Source organism: Podarcis filfolensis (assembly GCF_964270895.1).
Source record: "Podarcis filfolensis genome assembly, chromosome: 8".
NCBI lineage: Eukaryota > Metazoa > Chordata > Lepidosauria > Squamata > Lacertidae > Podarcis > Podarcis filfolensis.
The window spans coordinates 43,853,599-43,880,823 of record NC_139611.1 but is presented as its reverse complement, the minus strand read 5'-3'; the positions used below and the strand labels follow the sequence as shown (position 1 = coordinate 43,880,823).

The 27,225-nt window shown below is 41.9% G+C and overlaps 2 protein-coding genes across 10 annotated transcripts in view; one reads left to right on the top strand and one right to left on the bottom strand.

Annotated features, from left to right (window-relative positions):
• Positions 1–625: 625 nt before the first annotated feature.
• LOC310768431 (uncharacterized protein) lies at positions 626–25,849 on the top strand. Of its 6 annotated transcripts, none has more exons than XM_083626535.1 (14): positions 626–1,154; positions 3,172–3,295; positions 4,684–4,808; positions 6,739–6,829; positions 10,605–10,684; positions 11,509–11,553; positions 12,273–12,307; positions 13,464–14,091; positions 15,098–15,163; positions 16,675–16,752; positions 19,136–19,827; positions 20,320–20,399; positions 22,003–22,092; positions 23,645–25,849. In XM_083626535.1, the coding sequence occupies exons 1-8, from the start codon at positions 1,111–1,113 to the stop codon at positions 13,700–13,702; spliced, it is 783 nt and encodes a 260-aa protein (XP_083482661.1). In that variant the 5' UTR covers positions 626–1,110; the 3' UTR covers positions 13,703–14,091; positions 15,098–15,163; positions 16,675–16,752; positions 19,136–19,827; positions 20,320–20,399; positions 22,003–22,092; positions 23,645–25,849. The 6 variants fall into 6 exon arrangements, with proteins under 6 accessions (XP_083482661.1, XP_083482660.1, XP_083482659.1 ...); XM_083626534.1 differs by having other exon boundaries at positions 19,136–19,935; XM_083626532.1 differs by lacking the exons at positions 626–1,154; positions 3,172–3,295; positions 4,684–4,808; ... (2 more) ...; positions 11,509–11,553; positions 12,273–12,307 and having other exon boundaries at positions 13,715–14,091.
• The window catches only part of CARMIL2 (capping protein regulator and myosin 1 linker 2), a 64,535-nt gene continuing 63,159 nt past the window's right edge, over positions 25,850–27,225 (bottom strand). For all 4 annotated transcript variants that reach the window (XM_083626415.1, XM_083626413.1, XM_083626414.1 and 1 more), the window contains one exon: positions 25,850–26,813. In XM_083626415.1, coding sequence (XP_083482541.1) covers positions 26,644–26,813 — 170 coding nt within the window. In that variant the 3' untranslated portion in view covers positions 25,850–26,643. The remainder of the gene's footprint in view (positions 26,814–27,225) is intronic.

Below are 27,225 nucleotides of genomic sequence, written 5' to 3'. Positions count from 1 at the left end.
CTGGCAGGGCTAACAGGACATTGATAGTTGTATGCATATTTAACACCTGAGCATGCCTGCACAGGTATGAAGCCTCTGCACCCCACCTGGTTTTCTGTGCACTGCTGTAGGATGTGGCCTAATTATAGCCCTGCAGCCTAAAATACTAGAGTCATTTATCTGGGAGAAAATCCTACTTAATACAACTTCTGCAAAGACGGGAATAGGATTTCACTGTTAATGGGCCTCTGCATTTCCTGCAGGATCCAACAGATGGTGATATTGCATAAAAAATACTTCTCCATCTACTAATGCTCCTACATGTAATTAAACACCCACTAATTTTGGAATTGTTATAATCATCCACAATAGTTCCTGGTTTGAATGAAACCATCACTCCAATGCATTAGCCAGAATTCAGGGGACTGAGGCTCAGAGCCATTCTTCAGAATTTAATCAAACAAAATTTCAAAAAAATAACAAAGTGCTATACAATTATAAAATCACAAATCACTATACAACAGAGGAAAAGTGACTGTGCAAAACAATTTCAACTGAGGACAGAAGAGTAAAATTCAGAGAGCTACAACAGCATAAAGCAATAATATAATTTTAAAGGCCTGGGGAAATGAAAAGGGAAGTGCGGAAAATATAGTAAGGTATTATTATTTATTATTCATTGTAAACATTTTTATCCTGCCTTCAGATGACGATGCTCACAGAGCAGTTGAGTGCACTGCAGAGCTTGCTTCAAGCCGGCACAGTTTGGGCCAGTTGGCAAGGCTCAGGAAACTGGGGGGAAAGGATGTCTCTTTGCGCGGATCTGCCCGCCTCGGCGTCCGACATCTTGAGCTGGCCGAGCTGTTTACTTAGCACAACGGAAAGCCCGCGCCAACGTCGCTTCCTCTTCCTGCTTTGCAGGCGCTGCAAGGGAAGCTCGAGAGGGGAGGGCGAGACGCGAAGGGGCCGCCCGTGCCTGCCCTTCCCGTCCTCCGGCCAGCCCACCTAGCTCGGGTCGCGTTGGGAAGTCGCTGGGAGGAGGAGTCCAGCTGGCGGAGCGGGAATGAGGCCTCGCTCCTATTCAGAGAAAGGGGCAGGTCGCTTTGACACGGGTCTTCGGCAGCTGCCCCTATGAATCGGGAGCGGAGGTCTCTGCGGGACTCAAAGCCCACGGGGTAAGTTTGCAGATCCCGGGTATCGTTGGCGTAGCTGGCAGGCAGAGGCCGCCGAATAAGCTGGCGGGTGGCGAAGCTCTTGAGTGCTCCGTAATTCCCTTTTAATCGGACTTTTACTCGCTGTAGGATATTGATTTTCCGAAGCAACCCTCCCACCTCGGGACATTACTTTCCCGTTGCTGTACAGAGGCGCGCACGGCATCTTTTGCTTTGGACCACTTGGATGCACTTCCAGCGCAAATGCAATCCATCCTCCGTCCTACGTAGGCTTATTGCGCTGCGAGTCCCGAACGATTGCAGTGAGGCTTAGCTTCTATGTAAGTGTGGGCAGGGTTTTACTCTATGGAAGTTTCACGTGCATCTCGATGGGCTGGGGCTTTCTTCCAAGTAATATAACCAGTCCTATCTGCCAGGCATAAAATACATGTGTAAAACCCATACCTAAAGCTATTGTATATAAATTAAATAAATAAATAAATAGTAATAGTTCACCTATCTATATTTTTCCTCTTACCAGGGAATAAAATAGGTTGTAGAATAATTCTCCCACTCAATTTAGTCTGAATTTGTCTTATGTCTGAGGAAGTGTTCTGTCAATACTTTTAGATTTAATGAGAGTCTGCTGTTTTTGCATCAACCCACATTTATAGTAGCTCTGCAGTGGGTGTCCAAAATTGTAAGTTCTTCTTGGACCAGCAATGACCAGCCCTGTATATTCCTTTCATATCTGCATTAGGCTTCTATTCTAAGGTTACCAGACACCCCCGTTTCCCAGGGGCAGTCCCCAGATTTACAAATCAGTCCCCTGACAAAATCCTATCATTCTGACTCATTTCAGAGTGAAGTGTCCCTGGATTCATTGAAAAAAATCTGGTAACCTTATGCTATCACCAGCATGATAAAGACTACTTTGAGTACCCTGTGAGTGACCTTGTGGGCATGTCTGTGCAAGCTTTTTATGTTGGTATTGGGTGAATGCATACCCCTTCCTAATCCCATAGTGCAATCTGGGAATCTCAATAGAAAAGAGAAAGGAGTGATACTAATGGGTGTAGCTGTATCAGGAAGGAAGATCTTCTGTTCTCAGGAACTGCTTGCCTGCACCCCAGTTTTGCTCTAAATCTGGACTCTAATACAGAATTCTGCAAAACTTATATTGCAAGTTTCTAGCCCTTCTGATTTCTGGCAATAGTATCTGAAAATAGAGTGATGTGCAACAGGAGTAAATTTTGCAACCAAGGGTGTTTTTTAAAATAAAAATTTTATGATGCTCATAACTTATTCCTCAAAACACCTAATTTTCTACCACACTGCACCTGGCTTAGAATACAGTGGTACCTCCGGTTACAAACTTAATCCGTTCTGGAAGTTTGCAACCCAAAACTGCTCGTAACATGAGGTGCGCTTTCACTAATGGTGCCTCCTGCTGCTGCCGTGCTGCCGGCGCATGACTTCCACTCGCATCCCGGGGCAAAGTTCACAACAAGGGGCACCTACTTTTGGGTTAGCGGAGCTTGTAACCCGCAGCGTTCGCAAGGAGGACGGTACGTAACATGAGGTTCCCCTGTACATGTTTCTGTTTTTTATCAAATAAGAATAGTGTTTTAGTTAAAATGAAGAGCTTCTTGGATGAACTTTCTGTATACCAACTTGCAAATTGTTTACTATACTGATGGTTACATGAGAAGGTGAGGTCATTGAATATGAAAGTGTTAAGGTCCTAGTAGTCCCATTAAGATGGCTGAACATGGATTGACTGTGTACCTACATACATATGGAAGGGCATATGAAGCATTCTCCGGAATAACATGGCTCATGTTGTCTCAAACATTCTCTGTGTTTTTCTGTTTTCTTAATGATGAATAAATGCACAATTGGTTTTAATGGTATAGCAATCTGGAAGATATTTAGTGTGATACCATCAAGCAATTTTTTTTTTTTGCCATGCCACTTCCCTTTCCTCCTATTTTGCACATTTTCCCATGCCTTAGTAATTTTAATTACTTATTTTTTCCAGTTTAGACAATGAAGATAGCCAGACAAACAGGCCCTGCTACTTGGAACCTTGGATTGTGAATCTTCTGCTGGAGTACAAGGATTCTGAAACCAGAGAAGAGGGTCAACTTGGACATGTCCTGAGGGTATATTAATGTGACTTTTTAAGCAGTGATGAATGGGGAACTCTTAATTTATAAAATAAAATAAAATTCCATACTCCCCTTCCTCCAAGGAGCTTAGAACAATGTCTCCATCCTCATTTTTCTCTTTACAACAATGATGTGAGGCGGTGCTTCTCAAGCTATCTTGAAGTGTCCAACCCAACCTGGGCTGTGGTGAAGTTACCATGGACCAGTAGCTGATGGTTCACAGACCTGCCCCAGTCCATGTCCCACCACTTTGAGTGGTTCTGCTTTGAGGTTCATTAGGCAGAGTGAGCGAGAGAGAGAGAAAGACTGGCAGAAAGCTTCATAGCAGTGGGGATTTGTTTTTGTTTTTTTTTATAATATTTTTATTTTTTCCATATAAACACAACATACATAAACATACAAAGACAAAAACAGAACAAAAAACATGTATCATTTCATATCCTAATTTCTTATACCTTTCTTCCCCGACTTCCTCATGCCTCCCTTTTCTGTATTCCAAATTCTTATCGATTGTTCAGCAAATCTTCCCTTATTTTAATTTAAATTTAGACTAATCTTCCTTATTCCCCTTGTCTTAACCATAGCTAATAGTAACCATTTACTTTCCAGTCCAACATCATTCTAACTTTCATTAGCAGAGTGGGGATTTGAACCTGTGTGTCCCATGTCCTGGTTCAGCACTCTTACACCACATTAATGTGGACATAATTGATGCTTCTGCTGCTCCTGAGGCAGTGGCTATGTTCTGCCTTCTGAATCCAGAGGAGACCTTTTGCTTGAGCATAAGAGTTGCTTTATATTAGAGCAATCTCATGCATGCTTGCTCAGAAGCAAGTCCTTCTGTGTTTAATGGAGCTTACCCCCAGATAAATGAGCATAGGATTGCAGCCTATGTGCCTTATAGCCGGAGCTGCAGTGTTTAAGTTGGTTGATCAGTTAGATCAATTACAATATTTTGATTCACTAAAATGGTGCCCTGTTTAGTTGGGAAGCAGATTGAAGTCTCGCCCCCTTTCCACCATTTTGTCTTTCAATACAAGTACTTGTAAAAATTGGAAGTCAGCACATACCAGCTTAGAAGAGAGTTTTTCTTCTTGTTAGGAGACTGATCTTTTTAAGATGATTCCTGTTGCCACAGGAGTATTCATCCTCTGAAAAATGGGAAGTCCCCTGCTCCAACAACTATTGCTTTTTTCTCATATGCAGATCTGAATTGCCATACTGTGGCTTTCAAAACTTTGTGGGTCTCCATATCTTCCTCATCCTGCCCCCGCTCCCCACAAAAACGAATGAAAGACTCTAGAGTGGCTTGGTCCCTATTTTTAATATGTGCGGGAAATACCTGACTTCTTTTCCTGCCTTATCTCCCAATTTATTGCTAGGTTCTAAATGAAACAAAGGCTCTAGATCATGATGAGCAGCTTCCAGCAGCTATTCTGTGTGTTGCAGATGGGCATCATTATATCCAAGTGGATGTTACAGCCAAAGCTGTTCAGATGACAAAATGGTAATTTTTACACTTTATGTATGAACTACATTTATATCTCAGCTTTCCGTCAATAGGCTTAAGGTGGTGTACACTGTCTGAGAGACAGTGAGTGGCCCAAAGTTGTCCAGTGAGCTTCCTGGGTGAGAGGGGATTTTTACCCAGGTCTCCCAGGTCCTAATCATCAAATATGCTGGGGTGAAATTGGTGTTTGGGAACCTGATAGAGTAGCCTATTTTAGGGAACCTGATAGAGTAGCAATAAATATTGGTGGTTCCAAACTGCTCTCCACCCTTGTTTCTATCTTGCTGAGCTTGTGGCAAGCACTTAAGAAAAATGGAAATGTTTTGAGGGCCTGTCACACAGCCTTTAAAAGCAAACAAACTGACTAGTCTAAAATTAAAATAATATTCAAACAAAAAATAAAAAGTATTAAAATAAGCAAGGGAGACTTTGGGGAGATTGATTACAGTGTTCTAATGATATGAATTTTGAAGATAATTATTTTATACTAAGCGGCCCACTACAATGCATAATTCTTAAGAAAAACTAATTAAAATGGTCTCATACTTCTCTTCGTTGTGCTGATGTGGATACATTGCCAGTTCAAATCACTAATCAGTTGTTTTATGGAGGTCAGTGACTTCATCGTCCAGTGTTAAAGCAACATCTCTTTGGTGGCCCAAGTGACTGGATTCTTTTACTAAATTGTGCAAGATTCTTTCTTCCCCGCCCTCCCCCAGGTTGAAGGATTCCAAAAGGCTACTGTGTGAATCAGCGCACACTCCACTTTTCCCTTGTCCCATCATAGCTTCCACAAACCAGAGGCTTAAGGCATAAAGCTGTATCCTCTGTCAGTTCTGATCAGTAGCTAATCCTTAGTTTAGCTAGCTTTTAAATTAACACTGCCATGGGCCCTGCTGCAATAGATTTCTGAGAGGATAGGTAGTGGTGACTTTCCTGGTTTTATCTACAGAGCACCTTGCTTTGGTTAGAGAACCTTGTTATGGTTCCTTATATTTTTCATTTTTATTAGTGCTTTGTGTTTTAAACAACTTTTAGGCTTTTTCTTAGAATTATGTGGTATATAAATTTTATGAAATACTTACCATGCATGTACAAAAGCTAGCACATTAGCAATCTGCATAACATTCTGTGCCAAGCAATCTAAAATTCTGTGTTACAAAATCTACCAGAAGTCTCATAACGCAAGAATGCCATTTTAAAAATTAACTTTAGACCATTCATGCATTCTTCACTTTTTAAGATACACAAGAGAGCCTATGGTAGACAACCAGTTGTTAATTTCTATTTGCAGAGCATGTAGCATGGAAGAGTAAATTCCATAATATTTTAGGTCCTGCATACATAATTACTCTATTCACTCTGAGACAGTGTAAGTTCTGTTCTTAGAATAATTTTTGCAAACCAATATGTGTACATTTGCATTTGCACACTGTTGGCAAACTTCATTCTGCACTTTCCACATGGGCTTTTGTAGAACTTGAAAGATCTACCCACCCCGCCCCCTGAGCAATGTAGTGTGAGGAGGGAGCGGCATAGGGGTGAGTGATGAGCAATATGTGTTCCTAGCTAAAGGAAAGTAAGGACTAAAGAATCTGGGTCACACAGAGCACACAAGCACACTACTTGCATGATTATATTATTTTACTGTGTTTTGATGTAAATTACCTGCAGCCTTTGAATGATGATGTACAAGTATTTAAAAATAAATATATTCTCGAAACATATCTTTACTGTTATCTACAGTATTTGTTTTTGGATGTCCCTTTTTTAACAACGGAAGCTGAAAGTTTCAGTATTCTGAGGAAATGAATGGATTCTTCCAAATTTTGCTTGGAATTGCAGCCTTTTAGACAATGTGGCAAACTATTGGGCATGGCTATCACGAGAGGCAATACATCTTTCTTTCTTTCTTTCTTTTTTTTAGTGCTCTACCCCAGTCTGGATTTTCCAGTATTGTTGGCCAGTTCATCGTCCTGCAGAATTTTAGGGTTTGTTTTAAAGAAGAAGCTAAAGTGGTAAGGCACATGAATATTTATTATTTAATTTATTATTGTTTATACCCCACACATCTGGCTGGGTTTCCCCAACCTCTCTGGGTGGCTTACAACATATCTAAAAACATAAAAAAACCAATCCGTGAAAAACTTTATTGCCACCCTCTCCCAGTTATCTACAGGTAGGTCCTAACCATGCTCAGCTGAACCTGGGCAGAATCCTCCCTAAAGTCGAGATTGCGATTATACTGAGTTTCTTACTGTGGGAAGGAGTCTAACCATTTAAAACTGAATGTGACTAGAATCTTTGCACTCAGTGCACAAAGGTCAGGCGTGCAACCAGTGAGCACAGAGACACTGAAGCCTTACGGCTTGTGTGTATTCTCACACCACACTTTTAGCTCACATGCATTCACCCAGATGCCTCTAAAGGACTGTTGGTTTTAGGAAAGTCTGCTGCCTACTATGGGATTATGCCACTGAGGAAATAGGAAGCTGGGCCTGCAGGATACCAAATTATTAGAGAATTTACCGTATTTTTCTGTGTATAAGACTATGCTTTTTTGCTTTTTCAAAAAGGCAAAAATTGGGTATCGTCTTATACATGGACAGTGAATGCAGAATGTGCGATTAATGGCAGCAGCAAGCAGGAGATTGGCAGTGGCAATTTGGCGGGCGATTGGTGGCTGCGGCAAGACTTGACGGTGATTGGCTGTGGCTGTGGCAATTGGGCAGGCGATTGGTGGCTGTGGTGAGGCAGGCAGGCGATTGGCGGCAGCAGCAAGTGGGCGGGTGGGCTGTTGGTGGTGGCAAGCAGGCAGACAATTGACTGTAGTGAGGTGTGCTATTGGCAGTGGCTGTGGCAAGTGATTGGCAGTGGTGGGCAGGTGGGTGAACGATTGGCGGAAGTGACCTCCCCCACCCCACCAAAAAGCTAAACAACTTAATTTCTTAATTTTGGGTTAAAAGAATAGGGGTCGTCTTAGACATGGGGGCATCTTATACACGGAAAAATATGGCATTTCCCATTATTTCTTCAGTGATGTTCGTTTCTAGCATCTTTTGCCATCTTTGTTTGAATTAATTCACTTTATTTTCTTTACTGGCTATCAGTAAAATTGGCAGAATTTGGCAGCCAGCTTGCTCACTGGAGCAAGACGGTTTGAGCATATTACACTGATTCTGGCCCAACTGCACTGGCTGCCAATTAGTTTCTTTCCCAATTCGAAATGGCTCAGGACTACAGTACCTCAAGGACTGCCTCTCCCCATATAAACCAGCCTGGATTCTGGGATCCTCATCTTTATTTGTGTGCCTCCCCAACCAGAGATCTGGAGGGTGGCAACACAAGAACGGGGCCTTTTCTGCAGCAGTGGCTCCCCATTTGTGGGATGCTCTGCCTAGGGAGGTTTCGGCTGGCACCTTCATTACAGCCCTTTAGGCACCAGCTGAAAATGCTCCTCTTCAACCAGACCTTGGGCTGATTAACATCTTATACTCTCTTTTAAATGTGTTTGTGGGAGCTGGTAGGGGGATGAGGGATATTGGTTTGGGGGGGCAGGGTTTGGTTGTTATTTTTATTATGTATTTTGTGTTTTTATAGTGCATTTGTATGTTGTGTAATAAAATAATAAATAAATAAAATGAAACACCTACCATTAATCAGTTAAAATGTATGTACAGTAATCGGATTGCAGCCTCAGTTCCTTTTTCCTTTTCTTTACCAAAATTGCCTTTGTTTCCTCTGACCAGACTTACAATGAAAAAAAATGTCGTTGATGTCAGCTCAGGCTCTATTATGAGCCTAGAAAGCAGTTGCTTTAGAAAGAAGTAGCCATATTTACGCGAATCTAATACACCATTGAATCTAATGTGCACCTCAATTTTCAAAACCTTGAAATGAAAAAAGTATTTGCTGGCAATTGAAAATGTGCCATCAAATCAAATGTACACCCTAATTTGGCAAAAAAAGGGTGCTCATTACATTCCAGTAAATATGGTACTTAGAATCAGGTGCAGCTGCATTGCCTCACATAAATTGGCGGGAAAATGTGTGAAGGCCTCAGCCAGCCTCTACAGGTTGGTTTGTATTTTATCTGTGGTATTCGGGTTCATCTGCTCCTCAGAGGTTCTGCTACGATAATAATCAGGGTGTGACTCTTGAGTCGGTTGACTTTTCTCCTGACGCAGAAGGCTGTCTGGCACAAACCTGAGTTTGTCAGCATTCTGAGTGTCTGCTATCATTGTGAGGTGACTTCTCCCACCTCCTTTTTAAAAATGGATACAGCATTGTAGTCTTGTGAAAGCACACTTTCTTAAGGTGAGTTTGTGAGTAGTTATGTCCTGAAAATGGGGGCGGTTGTGGTGAAGCATAAGTTTCCAGTCTCTCTCTGGCCCTGAAGATGGTGGTTTTTTGTTGTTGTTTTCTGTGACTGCAATTTATTTTCCAAGTTTTAAATGCTGAACCTGAAGATGGTGTTGAACATGTCACTATATTTCAGCCTAACCCACCTCATGAGGTTATTGAAAACTTAAATGATACTTGTTAAAGGAAAGGCAAGTCTTTATCTTAATAACTGGGAACTCATTATTATTTACTTATCATTATCATTTTGTGGGTAGATAATTTTTTCTAGCCTAAGTTTCTTGTGAAAAGGCCACATTTATCCCATGAACCTGAGGGGCAAAGCTAACATGTGAAGGATCCTTTATTGTCCCAAGTGGTATTTTGTTGGCGCAGCTTATATGGGACACAGGTTGGTCTTGAGCAGCTGACATGGACAGTTACAAATCTTACGCTTACTAATATTAATGGACTGAAGGCTGTCTTCTTTTCCTCTCATCTCTCATTCTCTATTATGCTGTGGGAACATAATATGATTAAATTTAGGGAAAGCCAAGAAGGGGGCTTTTGGATTTTGTTAAAGGCCCTGCTTATCTGTTCTCTCCACCTCCCACCGCTCCCTGCATATCATTCAAACAGGTGTGCTAACTCTAGGGGTTTATGTGTCTTCGGCCCCCTCAGTCTTTGTTGGAAAGGGGCTGGTTCCCCTTGATGTTGACGGGCCCCAGCATGCGTCATGCATGCATGTCACATGCATTGTGCATCATGTGTCGCAGCTTCAGTGGCCAAAGTGCTCGACCTCCTCTAGATGGTGCAACGTCACACATGATGCACACTGGGCCCCCTCAGTCTTGGGGGCAACTTGGCACCTCTGCATTCAAGTAATAATTACCGTATTTTTCGCCCTATAGGACGCACTTTTTCCCCTCCAAAAATGAAGGGGAAATCTGTGTGTGTCCTATGGGGCGAATACAGGCTTTCGCTGAAGCTTGGAGAGCGAGAGGGGTCGGTGCGCACCGACCCCTCTCACTCTCCAGGCTTCAGGAAGCTATCAGCAAGCCTGGGGGGCCTGCGGGAGTTCCCGCAGGGCTCCCCACGCTGCGGATAGCAGCCTGCCGCCCGGCGCGTGGGGCGCCCTGAAGCAGAGCGCCCCGCAGCCGGGCAGACATCGGCTAGCCCCACAAGCTCGGGGGACAGCGGGGAGGCGCAGCGCCGCCATACCGCTGTTCCCCGACCTGGTTTGGTTTCCCCGACCTGGTTTTGGGGGGGGAAATAAAGGAAAAAATGTTTCCTTTATTTCCCCCCCAAAAAACTAGGTGCGTCCTATGGGACAGAGCGTCCTATGGGACGAAAAATACGGTAAATCAAATTTGGGAACATGTGTTGCCTTATGTTGGACTGAATACTCATCCAGGCACAACATACCTAATTCTGCCTTTCCTTCACTTTCAGGAGGATTGCCGATTTTACCTGGTACTTGATTGTTTCCGAGTGATGCCCATGAAGCGGAGGGAACGGAGGCAGCAAGACTGGTGAGACTTTCTCTGAGCTTTGTTATGGGCTTGATGTGTGGATTTGCATGGAGGAAGGTTGGCTAGAAAATGCTTAGATGAGTCTTTATATGAGTCTGCTTGAATTTGCATCACATTTTACTTAAGCTTGGTAAATTAAACTGGGCAGAATGAATTGGTATGTGTCCTTCCCCAACAGTCTTATTTTGTTAGAGCCTTAATACCTGTGATGTGAATGAGGTGGTTAGCAATCATATTGTGGCTTTTAAAACTTTAAGTGCCAACAAAGAGGTGCATGTATGGTTTTATCTCAGAAACTCCATGTATGGTGAGGTGTATGGTGTAGGAAGGTTCAAATCTTCTACCCCCAGCCACAATTGAAATTAAAATAGCCTCTGCTGCATACCAATTTATATTTGGGGGAAATGTGTTCATTAGCGTCCTGTGTAGTTAGGCCCTTACCTCTTTTAGTTCAGTGCTGTAGCTTTCTCAAATTGTCAAAGAAGGGGATTTGGAAAGATGATAGGCAGTGTACCCTGGAGGCAGCCATTCATTTTTGAGAGAATTGCTACTTAGTGATGTTTTTGTTACTGGAAATTGAAGCTGCAAATTGGTTGTTTTTAAAAATGAAAATAATAATAATTCTCCAAGTAGCTTTGGTAACTTTTGATGGCCTTGGGATCTACCATATTCAGAAACTAAGAGTATTCTGTAATTTTTCGTATGATCGGTCAGGTTTCGAAATCCATTCTTTAATCCATTTGTTGTTCTGCTCTGAGAAGCTTAAGTGGTAACTTTGGACTATGGTGAAAAGCTGGAAATGCTAAGATGTCATCTTTTTATAGCAACCGGGAGCCCTCAGTACTGGAGAAGATAAAGGAACTGTGGCAGTAAGTACATGGTCCAACAGTTGTTTCTTCATGCTTAATATGTGAGTTAGCTTAAGATAGCAATGGAAATATTCTATGTGGCTTACCAAAACACGTTTCAGGTTCTATTTTGCACATATTAGTAAGGTTTTTGTTTTAGAACAGTCAGAGCTCAAAACTTCAGGTTCTCAGTACAGAAAGAGCTATTGTGAAGATAACATGGAATAACCTTCATGGACACCACTCTGAACTCCTTGGAGGAAGGATAGTGCAATGAACAGCAAGATATATTACTGGAATTGATCAGTAGTTCTGTATGCACAAACAATAACTTTTCACTAGATGATGATATAGACTCTACTGTATAGGAATCGTCCATAGTCCACACATCAGTTTTTCTTTCTCTTGCTTCAAATGCCAAATTTTGCAGTAGAACATGTTTGTAAGGAAAATTATTAGGAAACTAATAGTGCCTTAACTGAGATATTTATGTTCTTGTAATCAATCCAGAAGTAGAGAAAGAATGAGGGATTTACTGTACTAGCCATTTCTAAGATGTCATAACAAGTATTTTGGGATAGGGATGTGCTAAAATGTCATCCTTAGAGTGGATCAAACTGGGTCAGATAAAATCAATTAACAGCAAATTTTGATTCAGACATAAAAAGGAGGTTGTTTGAAGGTTTTGCAAACCCATTGCCATTCTTAACTCTAGGTTCTATTTTGTTTGTGTCTTTCAGGAAAAGCCTTGCTCTCCAGCCCTGGTCCAGCTCAGGTATTGTATAGTGAGCATTGGACGTTTCTAAAGGGAAATCCTAGTGTAACATAATAGAAGGGGCTGGTTGGTATAACATTAATTAAGTCTCCATATCATACTTGCATCATGCAGTACTGCAAGCCCGCAACCTGTGTGGAACTGCACATAAATGACAAAACGCATAAAGCCAGGAAGACCTGTAAGAAGCCATAAAAAAACCAAGTTTAAAAAACCTCTTCCCCTTGCTTCCAGACCACTTTTCAGATCAACTCCCATCACTCTCAGACCACCCCCACTTGCTGAGTCAACCTTCCCCACACATTCCAGATGACTTTTGCTCACTTTCAGGTCACTTTCCCCTTGCTCTCCATGCAATTGCTAGACCCTTTCTCACTCTGATTCTCTGAAGGTGCCCAAACACTCTCCCAGGTAACTGCAATGGCAGATGGGATTGCCAACTGTTGTTTCTCTACCACGTTTTGATTTAACCCTATTTTTCCTGTGGTTTTCTGATTTATTTCTTTATTTTTTGGTCACCTGCATAAGGTTGTGATTGCATAAGTAAAGTGAGTGTAAGTTTCAGGCTTACTGTAAGTGGTTTTTCTGTCCCTTATTGCCTTAACAGAGAATTGATGGGTGTTTGCATTGCATAGCTCTGTGTCACTGTGATTTATTTATTCCTAAGATTTCTTTCTTGCCCTTTACCAGATCCCAGGGCAGGTTACAACAATATAATACACAATTATAAAACAAATAAAAACATTACAGTTCTAAGAATGGGCAAAACTGTTTCAGCCAGATTAGTATACATTCAACAAAAGAGGTGGATTCCACTAAACAAAATCCCTTAACTGTCAGTGGACAACGGTGCATCTGGGCCACTTACAGCAGAGGACAAACATTTTGTAATCTGCTTTTAGATAGCGAGATTACATCCTGATTTATGTGTTTTGCTGACAGCAGAAATTTTCACCTTGTTATTGCCAGAATATGTTTACCTTGGATCAAATTACAAAAAGACTGATGCAAGCATATTTCTGACTAACTTTTAAAATTGGCCTAGTGTTGTAGGCATCTGTTTCATTTTCATTTAGCTCTAATACGAAATGTTATGGGACTCTTGTTCCAAAGCTAACACCCTATTTTACTGTGCACATTTCCTTTTCCTGTAAAGAGCCATCATCTGTTTCTGAAGTACTGCAGGAGATAAAGCAGGATCGACTCAGTACTTTAAAAGAAAATGCCAAGGATTGTCTCAGTTTATTGAACCCCAGCAAGCTGTTGGATTCTGAGCAGTTGGCTGTATATCCTGACACCAAATGGCAGGTGGAACGCAAGCAAGATAAGGTCTGTTCTGCCTCTTACATCTCAACTGAAAATCACAGGGATGGGGTGTGTGGGTGTGATGGTTGAATGGGTAGATAGATGATGGAAGAATAAGGAATAAAAAATACAGATAAAAACTGATAAAACCTTCAACCCTGAAAGTAAAGCAGATGTCAGGTTTTTTAATTTCTCAAATCAGTGGATCTGGTAGAATTTCCATACTGGCAGTAAATGGCTGAGATTTGCTCACCAGGGTCCCTTATTTTCTATTTTATTGGACAGTTATGTGATTGGTAAGATTTATTGGCTTGTTAAGCACTGGCTGGGTCTGCGTGGATCTGTTGTGCTATGCAGGGAAGCAGAAGTGGAGTAACAATTCTGATTTCATGTTCACCAGAATGTCTTTGCCATCCCAGCCAAGCTGTTGATGATCAGTGCAGAAAATGAAGCATTACTTCACAAGTCCTACCTACCAAGTGAGTGCCAGAGTGCTGGGGAAAAGATTACCTTAGTTAAGGATGGGGCCTTCCTTACGCTGTAAGCCCCAGGCGGCATGTTCAATAGCTAGGGGTTGTGAGAACTGTAATTGAGTATTCAGAGTGCATCCCATTCTAAAGTAATTTGGCGGATTACTTTATTACGAAGCAGTTCTGTTTATTTTAGAATATCAAGTGTCCCTAGAATTTCATAACTAAATGCCATCATTTTAATGGCAATCTATAAGGACTGACAAAGCTTAAGTATGTTTGAGAGACCAAGGTTGAGGTTTTGTGGACAGAGGATTCTGTGACCACAACCAGGAACTACATTTTAATACCCAAGCTACTGCAGAAGGGAGAGTGCAAGGTTTGGCTGTTTTTATTGTCCACCACTGCTGTTTTTGTGTGCAGAATCTCATAGATCTTATAATCTTGCTACCATTAAAATGATCGTTATGAATTAAGGGTGAGGGCTGCTGTGAGCTGAGGTGGTGCATTTGTCAGATAAGAAGAACTGAATCTGGCCCACCCTCCACAGGCCAGGTGGACAGGCTACCAATCCCATGGCATCTTATGATGTCAGGTGATTCAGAGTTCAAGTTTCATGGTACTAAGATCACATATAAGCCTCTGCCTGCTGCCTTTTAAAGAGAAAGGAAGAGCTTTTGGTGTCTGGTGCCTTTTTCTTCCTTGCTTCATTTTAAAGACTAGTCAAAGTGTTAAAATCGGAGATAAGAGAAATGCTGCCTAGTCTTTCACAGTCTTGTTTCCTTGGTAGGTGAAGACACCTCTTTGTCCAGCCCTTTGGGGAGGGGTAAAGTGTAATGGGGATGGAAAAGTGCTTTTGCTTGCCGCTTCTGACTCTTGGTTTGGTTGTTGTGATATTTATGGTGATTTTCATTCCAATTTTTTACTGATGGTGTTAATTTTTTAATGGCTGGTTCTAATACATGTCTCTTTGGGGGAGTCCGTGTTAAAAAACAGATTGTCCTTTATCTTACAGAGCCCTCTCAAGCTATTCTCGAGAGTACTCAAGATGATGAGCAAAGTACTATATCTTTTTTCAGTGGTGAGTAGCAGTAGTTGTCTCTCTGCCTGCAAGGCCACAAAAGCGATGTATGGCTTTTCTGTTGACACAAGTGCAGCTTTCTACTTAAGGGGATATCACATTATCTAAAAGACACCTTGGTCCACAAATGAGCTTTCAAAGTCTAGAAGACTACAGTGGTACCTCAGGTTAAGTATTTAATTTGTTCCGGAGGTCCGTACTTAACTTGAAACTGTTCTTAACCTGAAGCACCACTTTAGCTAATGGGGCCTCCTGCTGCTGCCGTGCCGCCGGAGCACGATTTCTGTTCTCATCCTGAAGCAAAGTTCTTAACCTGAAGCACTATTTCTGGGTTAGCAGAGTCTGTAACCTGAAGCGTATGTAACCTGAGGTACCACTGTATTATGAAATCAGTAATTTTACAGATAATGGTTGCTTGTCTGTATCCAAAGCTCCTACTGAGCAGCATCTCAATAATAGTCATAGGAAGTTGAATTTCATTTGGTGCCCAACTTTGTAAGCCAAGAGTGGAAACCTCTTTCTGCCTGAGTATCGCATTCCCTAGTGGGCAAGTCTTCTGGGTGCCACATGCCAGTGGTTGGCAGGGCAATGGGTGTAGGGAGTTATTGTTATTGTTTGTTACTATGGTATTTTTTGTGATTTTTATACTGTAAACCATCCTGTGATCCTTGGATGAAGGGTGGTATATTATTATTATTATTCACCAAACTAATAAATCTGCTGAGACCTTGAAAGGCTGCAGCAAGTGCCCTTGACTCAGTTACAAGGAAAGCTGACAAATGTGAAGTTCACTTGCTTATGCTTCTTAATCTATCTAACGAGGTCTGGATAGTGGTGTTTGAGAGCCATGTGCTCTGTAATCTCTTCAAAACCTGACAATATTCATGCTTCAGACCCATTTACTGTAGGCTCAGATACATCTGGTAGCTTGCTTTGCTATTAGATTTTGGGATGAAACCTTATAAGGACTAGGGAGCACATTGATAACTACAGATGTGCAGTTCTCCAGTATAGCATGAAATTTTTTAATAGGTGTTATTTGACAGGGGGAAAACATTTGTGACCGTGGATGGCTGAAAGTAGTCTCATATGCGGCCAGGGAGTCTTGAAAGGATGTGGAGATAAGATATCAAATGCCACCCCCCAAGCTACAATGCTGTGCATGTGGTTCAAAGCTATTCCATAAGCATTAGTAGATGTAACTTCAGAACCTCTGCTCTTATTTTTCCACTAAACTAATTTCTGAAAACCTGCTCTGCAGATGATATTTTGAATGATCTTGAACTTACTTTGAGGGCAGACCATGCTCCACCTTAACACAGCTTGGGAGGGGAGAGGGTAGTCCTGTTCTACTTTGGTTATACCGGCTGCCTTCTTGGAAGAGAGAATTTCTAGAATGTTTGAATGTCCAGAGCTCTTTCCCATTACTTTAACCTGACCTCAGGGTCGCCTGCACCTTTAAGAGGCCTATTTGCAGGGAAACAATTGATTGCACTCTGTTTTTTTGGCAGCTGAATCTGAAAGCCCAGATGGTTCCTTAGAAAACCCTTGGGATGAAATTCCAGGAATGACTCTTTCCACCTCCAGTGGTGAGTATTTATGTTGTTGTCCTACTGCCTGTGAAGAAAGTTGTTCTGTTTCTCTTTGTACCAGGTATTTGCATCAGTGGATATTTCTTTTGGCCTTGATAGTAAATATGATGTATAATTGGAATTTTCAGCATGAAAGAAAGTCAGACTGTTTTATTGAAGAAATCAAATACAAATGACACAAGAAGTTAAGTGTTGATGTTTTTAATTGATATTTTGATTTATTTAAAAAATTGTAGTTTAGGCTGCTAAACGTTTCTGTGATTCAGTGTTCTCAAGGTTTCAAAAATTAAACTTTTATTTATTTTGCTCCTTTCTTGCTTTCAAAATAATGAGGTTTGGTCACTATCCAGCTAAAGTTAAGTGATGTAAGTCATTTATTTTAGAAATCAATGGAACCTAGATATTCTTAACTTTGGGTGGAGTATGATGTCTGAAAATTATATTCTCAAATTTTTTTTAAAGAGATACTTGGGAAATGACATGCATACTTAATTCACAGCGAAGCAAAAACATTACCAGGCATCCTTAGTAGTGCAAGTATGTCCATCTTGAGTTTCTACTAGAAACTGGCAGCCGGAATAATCTGATTTTGTTGCAGCAACAATTGCTGTCTTTAAATATCATAGGTGTTAACTGGTGGTTGGTTTTGCTTGTTTTTTACATTCTGGTTGGAAACTGGCTAAATTGGGCCGGTCTCTTCCATGCTTCAACACTTTCTCCTTCCCAGTGTTATTTTTCTAGAAACCCCAGAGAGCTGCTGCCAGTAAGTGTAGACAATAGTGACCTAGAAGTCAGCAAATATGTCCTCTTTTTTCCTCTTCAAAATATGGCAACTCTACCATGAACACATCCCTTGTTCTCTTAGAGTAGCAATGGTGCCCACCTGAGAGGTGCTGGAACTGAGTTCCTGTGAGCTTCCACTGAAGAAAGCCCTGCCAACACCATAGTTCACTTCACCATCTTTTTACCCTTTTTACCCTTCTCCTACAGTGTGAATAGCAATTTGCAGAGGCCTCCCTTTACTATGCACCTCTGCTGTTCATGGCATTCGCTTATGCCACTGCTCTTGCAGGGATATGAGCAACAGGGCTGCATTATAAGGAAGTGGGCATTGCCAAAGCCTCTGACTCTGTTCATATTGAGGGTGAGAGAGTTAAATTTGTCTGTGTCTTGGGCCCAAATCTAAAATAATGAAGGAGGTTATGATCCAATCTAAATTTTGTTATTAAAGTGCCTGTGTCGGGCTTAAGTTTTGATTGAGCTGGAAAAGGAAACCACCACATTCTTCTTTGAAGCTGCTGTAAGCCTCATTTGAGTGTTTTTTTCTCCAGTGAGACAAACAGCAACTAGGGAGTTGGAAGCTAGATTGAGATAATGGGATAGGCAGGAAAGAGTCAAACACCCCCCCCCCCCCGCCGCCGCCTGTTGTTACTTGAATCAAAATGTGAACTCTCTGTGCTGCTTTAAAGGAAACACACACACAAAAAAGAGATATCACTCACTGATCTCTTGCATCACACCCCATTTGGCTCGTGCTTTGAATTAGACAAGTCAGTGGGTAAAGTGTTACAGGGAAAATTGGAAAATTGGTTGCTGACCAGATGTGTAAAACCTACCTATGGGCTAGGGCATGTTGAATTTTTCAACTTTCAAATTCCAAAAATGAGGGGTGCTAAAAAGTTGTAACATGCTTTGGGAATTAAAATAAAAATACTTTGGTTAAATAAATATAATTTTGTTTTGCTTGGTAATTAAAATGTGTGGAAAAGTGCATAGAAATCATTAGAAATGATTGCCAAGTATTTGCAGTTATACAATATATTTAATACATATTTTATATTACCTGACACTTTCAGAAGCTTAAACATCTTTTTTGTGTTTTCCAAGAGTTTATTTGCTTCTTAATCAAATGTAGACTTGGTAAGCTAAATGTCTAATCACAAAAATAGCAGATTTGAATTCCTCACATCCAAAAGCATATTTTTAAGATTCCCCCCAAATGAAGAAATTTGCAAAAATTAAATTTTACCCACTAAGATGACATGCTCTACTGTGGCACTAAGCTCAAATTATTTATATTATAGTTGTCCTTTCATGGCCTATTTGGAGCCTACATTGTTATCTAGCCAGTCAAAATCTCTTACAAATTAGGTTCACGTCCCTGTTCCTGTCCCCTTGAAATGGCAGTTACCCACATGCAAATAGCCTTCAGAATATCGTGTAATTCTTGGTTATATTTGCAAGTAGCTGTGTATATTTTATGTTGACTTGACTTTCACAGCCATTCTTTTTGAGATCATTTGTACCAGGTTCACAGTAGCCTGCTTGTTTTCTTATATGACTTAAAAGTAGTTGTGTGTTTCCATTTTTGCTTTGGCAGACACATCTGGTATATCACACAGCCTCCCCTGCGCACAGCAGGTGCTCATGGCTAATACTGCTGGGGAAGAAGAGACTCCACGCTCCAACAGCTGCACCCCAGATTTGCTGGAACCTCGTGTTCATATGTCCCACTGTAGCTCTGGCCATGATGCGCCAAAAGAGACTGTGTCCCCATCACTACTTCCTTTTCACAGCAGTACATCTCCCAAGGAATCTGCCAGTCAAAAATCCAGCTCTGTTGCATTGATTACTGCACGCCGTGTCAGCAAAACTGCAAATACTGATGAAACCATTCCCTGTGGCCCATCACTGAGGAATTCACATTCTCACACTAATATGTGCCTTCGCTCTTCTGTCCACTCCCCAATTCAGAGAAATATCTCTCTTGGGTCCTTGTCTGAAAATAAAGAGGAAGATCATATGGCCCATTTGCAGAGGGATCAGACTTCGGTGAGAAGATCTGGGGAGAAATTCCTGGACATAAGCAGGACATGTGTGGCAGCTAAAAGGAAACAAATGACTCTAGATGAGGAGCCTACTGAGACTTTCTCTGGTCCCACATGTACCAGTCTGAAAGCCCTAGGGCAGCATACTACCACGGCCTTTCCAGGATCCAGTAATATGGAATTGGTAGCTATGAACATGTCCAAAAAGAGCCGGATAAAGGAGATGCAAGTTCAACAGCATCAGGTATCAGCCCAATTTAGATGCACAGAGGGAGTCCCGGGAAAGGGAAGGGAGCCAGGAGCCTCAAAAGTCATCACTAGGCCAGAAGAACAGCTTGGAGTTCAACAGCTGGTAAATCTGATCTGGGTGAACAATGATGGTAAAAACCCTTTGAAACACTGGTTTATAGCCAGGATTCTCATAGTGTGAGTAGGGGCTCCCTGACAACTGTTTGAGAAAGCCTGGTCTCTTCTTTGCCCCCACTCCAAATATTGTATTTATGTTTGATTCTACCAATAGGCAGAGTGTAGAGTTTTATATTCACTTGTGCAACGTGAATGACTTTTCCTCACCAGTTGTGTGGCCTCATGGCTTGAAATCCCTGTCTCTTCCCTTCTTCCCATCCTCCCTGCAGAGAGTGGTTTGGGAAAGAAGTAGCCTGTAAATCTCAAAAGACAGAGCAAGGTAGCAAACCTGACTTCAGATTCACAAATCTGCTTCTGTTCCTTCCTGCAGGAGTGTGTGAGAGGAGCCCCTTTTCATTTTACGTACAAGCCACCAACATCTGAACTCTGCTCCCAAGTGCACTCTACAAGGTTAGTGTATTTCCAAGCTAGTAATACTTGAAGTGATATGGGAGACAGAGGGATTGTTCTGCATAGAGTCCAAAGGAACTGTGCCTACTGCAGGAACAGGAGAGAAATAATAATAATAATAATAATAATAATAATAATAATAATAATAATAAATTTTATTTATATCCCGCCCTCCCCAGCCGAAGCCGGGCTCAGGGCGGCTAACAACAATCAAATAATCCAACATTCTAAAAACATTTCATTATAAAAATTAATTAAAATCAAATTAATGGCAACTGTTAAGCAAAATTCTGTGCAGGTTGCCAGAGGAGGGAGTCAGGCTGGGCCCTGACCAAAGGCCTGGTGGAACAACTCTGTCTTGCAGGCCTTGCGGAAAGATGTCAGGTCCCGCAGGGCCCTAGTCTCTTGTGACAGAGCGTTCCACCAGATTGGAGCCGCAGCCGAGAAAGCCCTGGCTCTAGTTGAGGCCAGCCTAACCTCTCTGAGGCCTGGGACCTTCAGGATGTTTTTATTTGCAGACCGTAGGTTCCTCTGTGGGGCATACCAGGAGAGGCGGTCCCGTAGGTACGAGGGTCCTAGGCCGTATAGGGCTTTAAAGGTTAAAACCAGCACCTTAAACCTGATCCTGTACTCCACCGGGAGCCAGTGCAGCTGGTATAGTACTGGATGAATGTGATCTCGCAGCGAAGACCCCATAAGGAGTCTCGCCGCGGCATTCTGCACCCGCTGGAGTTTCTGGGTCAGTCTCAAGGGCAGCCTCACGTAGAGCGAGTTACAATAATCCAGTCTGGAGGTGACCGTCGCGTGGATCACAGTGGCTAGGTCAGGGCGAGAGAGATAAGGGGCCAACTGCTTAGCTTGGCGGAGATGAAAAAATGCCGCCTTTGTTATAGCTGTAATCTGCGCCTCCATAGAGAGGGAGGTATCGAAGATTACACCCAAACTCTTAACGGACGGTGCTGGCACTAATTGCACCCCCGCAAGAGATGGGAGTTGCCCCCCCAATCCCATATCGTCCCCTCCCAGCCAGAGGACCTCTGTCTTCGAAGGATTTAACTTCAACCGGCTTCCACGTAACCATCCAGCCACAGCTTCCAAACATCTGGTCAGTGTGTCTGGGGCCGAGTCAGGATGGCCATCCATCAACAGATAGAGTTGGGTGTCATCGGCATACTGATGGCAACCCAGCCCAAAACTCCGGACAAGCTGGGCGAGGGGGCGCATAAAGATGTTAAAAAGCATCGGGGAGAGTATCGCAGCCTGAGGCACTCCACACACCAAGGAGTGGCGCGATGACAATTCCCCCCCAAGCGCCACCCTCTGTCCCCGACCAGAGAGAAACGAGCGCAGCCATTGAAGGACTGTGCCCTGGATCCCCACGTCAGCAAGGCGGTGGTCCAGGAGTTCGTGATCGACCATGTTGATAACTGGGAGAAGGTAAAAGTAATTGTTCAATGACTGCTGCCTTCCATATGATCTTGCTAATGATATACCGGTATTTTTATTTTGAGGAATATGACACAGCAGGCAAGAATGATCTGCTTATCCACCATCCTATGATCCTATTTTCACATTGTTTCCTGTTTTTGTTTTTGTTTTGCAGGATCTCAAGAGCATTGCTGGCATGGGCATGCTGGGTTTTCAACAGCACACAGAAATGATAGTCATTGCTGAAGTTCCTTGTTCTTCTCAGGTTGGATTTATCTAGTCACCTTTGCCATATTATAATGATTAGTACCTTACATATTAAAATAAATTTTTGAAAACAAGTGTTTAGTATTTTAACCTTTAAAGGTTTTAACCTTTAAAGCCCTATACGGCCTAGGACCCTCGTACCTACGGGACCGCTTCTCCTGGTATGTCCCACAGAGGAACTTACGGTCTTCAAATAAAAACATCCTGAAGGTCCCAGGCCACAGAGAGGTTAGGCTGGCCTCAACTAGAGCCAGGGCTTTTTCGGCTGTGGCTCCAATCTGGTGGAACGCTCTGTCACAAGAGACTAGGGCCCTGCAGGACTTGACATCTTTCCGCAGGGCCTGCAAGACAGAGATGTTCCACCAGGCCTTTGGTCAGGGCCCAGCCTGATTCCCTCCTTTGGCAGTCTTTACAGAACTTTAGCCTATGGTTGCCATCAATTTGATTTTAATTAATTTTATAATGTTTTTAGAATGTTGCACTATTTTATTGTTGTTAGCCGCCCTGAGCCCGGCTTCGGCTGGGGAGGGCGGGATATAAATAAATTTATTATTATTATTATTGTTGTTATTATTATTATTATTACTATTACTATTATTATTTTTATTAGTAGTAGTAGTAGTAGTAGTAGTAGTAGTAGTAGTATAAGTATATGTAATGGCTCAAAAGAAAGGAACTGGCTTCACATGTGTGCCAGCGGTTGTAAAGCAGAGGCTATTCTGCTTTTGTCACAAGGGGATATGTTAGCTGGTTCCACAGGGGATGGCCAAATAACAATACTACAGTGCAATCTTGTAGCGCATGCTGTTCCTAGAACCAATGATCAGAAAGTAAGCTGACCATACTAAATTTTTGTTCTCTAAGAGCGTAAGACCCATTTAGTCCAGCATCCTGTTCTCACCGTGGTTAACCAGGTGCCTATGGGAAGCACGCAGGCTGGACATTAGTGCAACAGCATTCTCCCCACTTGTGCTCCTCAACTATTCAGAGGCATACCAATTCCAATACTATCACCATTGCTAGTAGCCACCAATAGCCTTATTCTCTATGAAGTAGTCTAAACCCCTTTAATGCCATTCAAGTTGGTGGCCATTACTTCATCTTACAGTAGCAAATTTCATCATTTTCACTATGCACTGTGTTAGAAATACTTCCTTTTATCTGTCCTGATTCTTTCAACATTCAGTTTCACTGAATGGCCCTGGGTTTTAGTGTTAGAGAGGGAGAAAAACTTTCTCCATGCTTAATTTAGACACCTCTATTATGTCATCATTGTCCCCCATTCATCTTTGCTTTAAACTAAGAAGCCACATATGTTGTAACCTTTCCTCATGGGGGAGTTGTTCCAGCCCCATTCTTATTTTGCTTGTCCTTTGCTGAACCTTTTCCAATTCTACAATATCCTTTTTGAGATACAGTGAGACTAGGACAGAACACACTATTCAAACTGTGGTCACACCACAGTTTTTAATAAGAGCATTATGACATTGGCAGTGCTGTTTTAATCATTTCCCAAAGGCTCCCTAAAATGGAATTTGCCTTTTTTACAGCTGTTGCACCCTGGGCCAACATCTTCAAGAAGTTATCCACTACGACTCCAGTTTGGATGCCATAAGAGTGAGGTTGGGATTTTAATGCTTTCCACCAGTTTTCCTGGAACAGATAGTAAGCTGACCGGGCTGTAATTTCCTTTCTTCTACTTGGATCCTTTCTTTAAAATTGGAGTTAACTTTCCAGTGTTTAGATATAGAGGCTGATCTTAGGGACAAATTAAATATTTTGGTATAAAACAAGCAAATTAATAACTTGACTGGATGACATGTGGACCTGTTATTCTTTTCATCTTTAATTTCTGAGTAAGGGCTGGAATTTTATCTCTTCTCACCACTATTTGCCTCAAACTCCTTCCTGACAAGGTTCATGCACATGGATCTGGCCATTACCTTTCACAAGGAAGACAGATGCACAACATTCATTCAGCTTCTCTGGAATCTCCTTTTTCTCCTGTAGTACACCTTTGATTCCCTTGCCATCAATAGGTCAAATTGCCTCCCTAGCAGGTTTCCTGCTCCAGTGTATTTCTTATTATTGCTAGTCTTAAGTTTTAAGCAATATGCTCTGCTTTTTTAATTCCTTCTTGCCTGCTTGTATTCTTTCGTTGTTTTAATGAGGATAAAACTTTTCTGAAAGAAGCCTTATTTCCTCCAATAGCTCAGTAGGTTAACTATGTAGGCACATTCCTGCCCTTGGTGGTACTTTTCCTTATAAGCATTATACATTGGAGCTGAGCTTGCTAACCCTATTTATTTATTTATTTATAATAAATAAATAACCAATAAAAAGTAAAGAAACATTATATGGAACCTACTCCATTTAAGTTTTGTATTCATATTTGCTGTTCAGTTTCTTTTAAAAAATGAAATGAGAATAAAGAATATTGATTGCCTAAGTGTCAATGGGATATTAACAAGCTGAAATGTGTGCAGAGGGCTACCAATATGATAAAGGAAACCAAGCCTTATGAGGAACAGTTGAGGGAATTGGGTATTTTTAGCCAGGTAAAGAGGAGAGGAGATAGGAATATTTACTGTGAATAATACCTTCTTGTGTCAATGTCAGTTTTGAATTGAATTATAGCATGGGTCTGTAATTATTTTGAACATTTCCCCATTTCATTTAATTACAAAATGTTTTATATAGCTTACATGCTTGATAAAATGAAAACAAATTTAGAAAAAAACAGCTCTCATAGAAAATATGTGCGTGCCTTTTTTCCAGAACTGAGCACAATAACTCAAATACTGTTTGAAAGTTTAAATAAAACAAATCTTTACCTTAAATGTAAAGAAAACCAGCTATTTGTGCTAGAATATATCTTAAATATACATGCAATATTTGCTTGGTAATTGATGATAAATACTGAAGAACAATACATAGAGCTAGATTCCCCCCTGCGTTTTAGTGTGTGTCAAAGTCTATAGGAGTCTTGCAGTTTAATTCTTAAACCAGATTGTTCTCAAACTACAGAAACAGGATTCCATGGCTGTAGCTGTGTGTATCTCTTTCAATATTATTTGGGGATGGGGGGGCATGAGTTCCCTGAATGACTGAGGCTCAGTGAGAATCTTATTATTACAGATTTTCTACACCCAAAGCACTTGGATGTAGTTAAACTTAGAAATGATTGTGGAGAATGACTGAATCTTTCAGTGTTTACACACAGCACAGCAGCGTTTAGTGAGTTTCTCAGCACTGCAAAAACTGTCTTCACCAGCTCTTGTACAAAAAAAGTGCTTTCTGTGTGAAAATTTAACACTTGTAGTGACCTCCATGAGCAGCTGCAGGGTCCTTAAAGCAGGGAATGAGGAGTGCCTCCCTCATGTTGCTGAACTCAAACCTCCCATCAGCTCCAGCCAGCCTGGCCAATAATCAAGGGTGGTTGGAGCTTTAGTACCTACAACTTCTCCATCTGTGCTTTAAAGCATATTGGTTATGGTAAGTTGTTCCCTTTAAGATGGCATGGGGGGGGGGAACCTGCCTATTTTTCTAAGAGGCGGTGATTAGTCATCTTGCAGTAGCTCTAAACAGAAGCACTGAGTTTTTGCAAGACACCTCTCGCTTATCCTTTTCATGGTACTTAAGCATCTTCTCTTTCTCCCACCTTTCTTGTACCAGCAAGACACAGATGGAGTCTGTAAATTGGAGGGAAATAAAGGCAACAGTCCTAATACCACAATAAATGAGACAAGAACAAATTCTGCTGATTTGAGTTATCATCCTCATTTAATTGTGGAACAGAGGAGCTGAAACTTCTTTATTAGTTATAACTTGCTGAAAGCTGCCAAATCACACCCTCCCCTTATGCCTCATTCATGCCAAACACCTAACTGATGCCAATAGATATTTGCCTAGAATAGAGTTTTTCCCCCTAGGCAATACGAAGGCTATAGAAAGATATGGCAGAAGTGGAATCCTAGGAACAGAAATGATGCAGGCTAAAGGACGGAGCAAGATTGTCAATGTGAGACAGACCAACCTGGCTTTGTGGCGCTTTTAACCTTTTCTGCAAACCCCAAGCTGTCCAAATTTCACACTCCTGAAAAGTACAATGCAAGGCAGGCAAGTTTAGTGTATATAAAATAGCCCCCCACCCAACCCTCCTGCTGGTGGTTCTCAGTTTCTGGCACTACACATTTTTGCATCTGCACCAGCTGCCAGCTGTATAACTGTTGCTGGAAATAGCCGGTTTCCTGCATACTCAGCATTTGGCTTTTCCTATGTGAACCATTAGAACACTGGGCACTTACATGAGAGTATACAAGGGTGAAAGGTGAAAAGGGGACAACCCAAACGTGCAAGAGTTTTGACGTCACTTTATCTCACTGGAAACACCAGCTCTACCAACCAAGGAGCCATGATGGGGCTTGCTTGGCCCTGTGCTGAATCGCTTGCACCTCCTCAGATGGCTGTTCTGCTGCTTCAAGTTATAAGCCTGTCTTCTGTGCTCATTTGTGTGAGCTGCCATCATGCAGAATCACCAGCCACTGACTCAGTGCTCTTGTGTTGGTGACTTGGAGAGTGGCACAGCAGTTCTTTGGTCTAGGGCTGTATTTTGTGCGTTCTCTAGAGTTTGTTCCAGAGCTTGTTGCAACTCTTCTTCCATTTCTGCTTTTGGCTTTGCCTCTGTGGGTTCCTTGTTCCTTCCTTGGCGTGGAGTGCCTGCAAGAAAATCCACAACCATCCTATCAGCATAATACCAGTGGCCTTCTTTACTGCCTGCAATGAGAACCTGGGCTCCTTTGGAAGGAAGAAAGGGAGGGAGGGATATAAATTAATTCAACCAACCAACCAACCAACCAACCAACCAACCAACCAACCAATAAACCTAAGAGTCCAGCTGGATCAGATTAAAGGCTCATCTAGTTTAGTGTTCCTTTTCCCACAGTGGCCAAACTGATGCTTATGGGAAGCCCACAAATGGAACATGAAAGCAGTAATACTCTCTGATGTTCCTCAGGAACTGCCTCTGCTATGGAAAGTATTGTGATTAGTACCCATTAGAACACAACACTGAAAAATAAGTCAGATTTGGAAAATGTGAATGCAGAACATTTTATACTTAATGTAGCAT

Bases quoted from the DNA above. Each gene is read 5' to 3' on its own strand.
- LOC310768431 (XM_083626530.1), top strand. From the start codon at position 14,043: ATGATCAGTGCAGAAAATGAAGCATTACTTCACAAGTCCTACCTACCA. The intron at 14,092-15,097 runs GTGAGTGCCAGA...TTTATCTTACAG, and splicing joins TCACAAGTCCTACCTACCAA to AGCCCTCTCAAGCTATTCTC. The intron at 19,936-20,319 runs GTAAATCTGATC...TCCTTCCTGCAG, and splicing joins AGCTTGGAGTTCAACAGCTG to GAGTGTGTGAGAGGAGCCCC.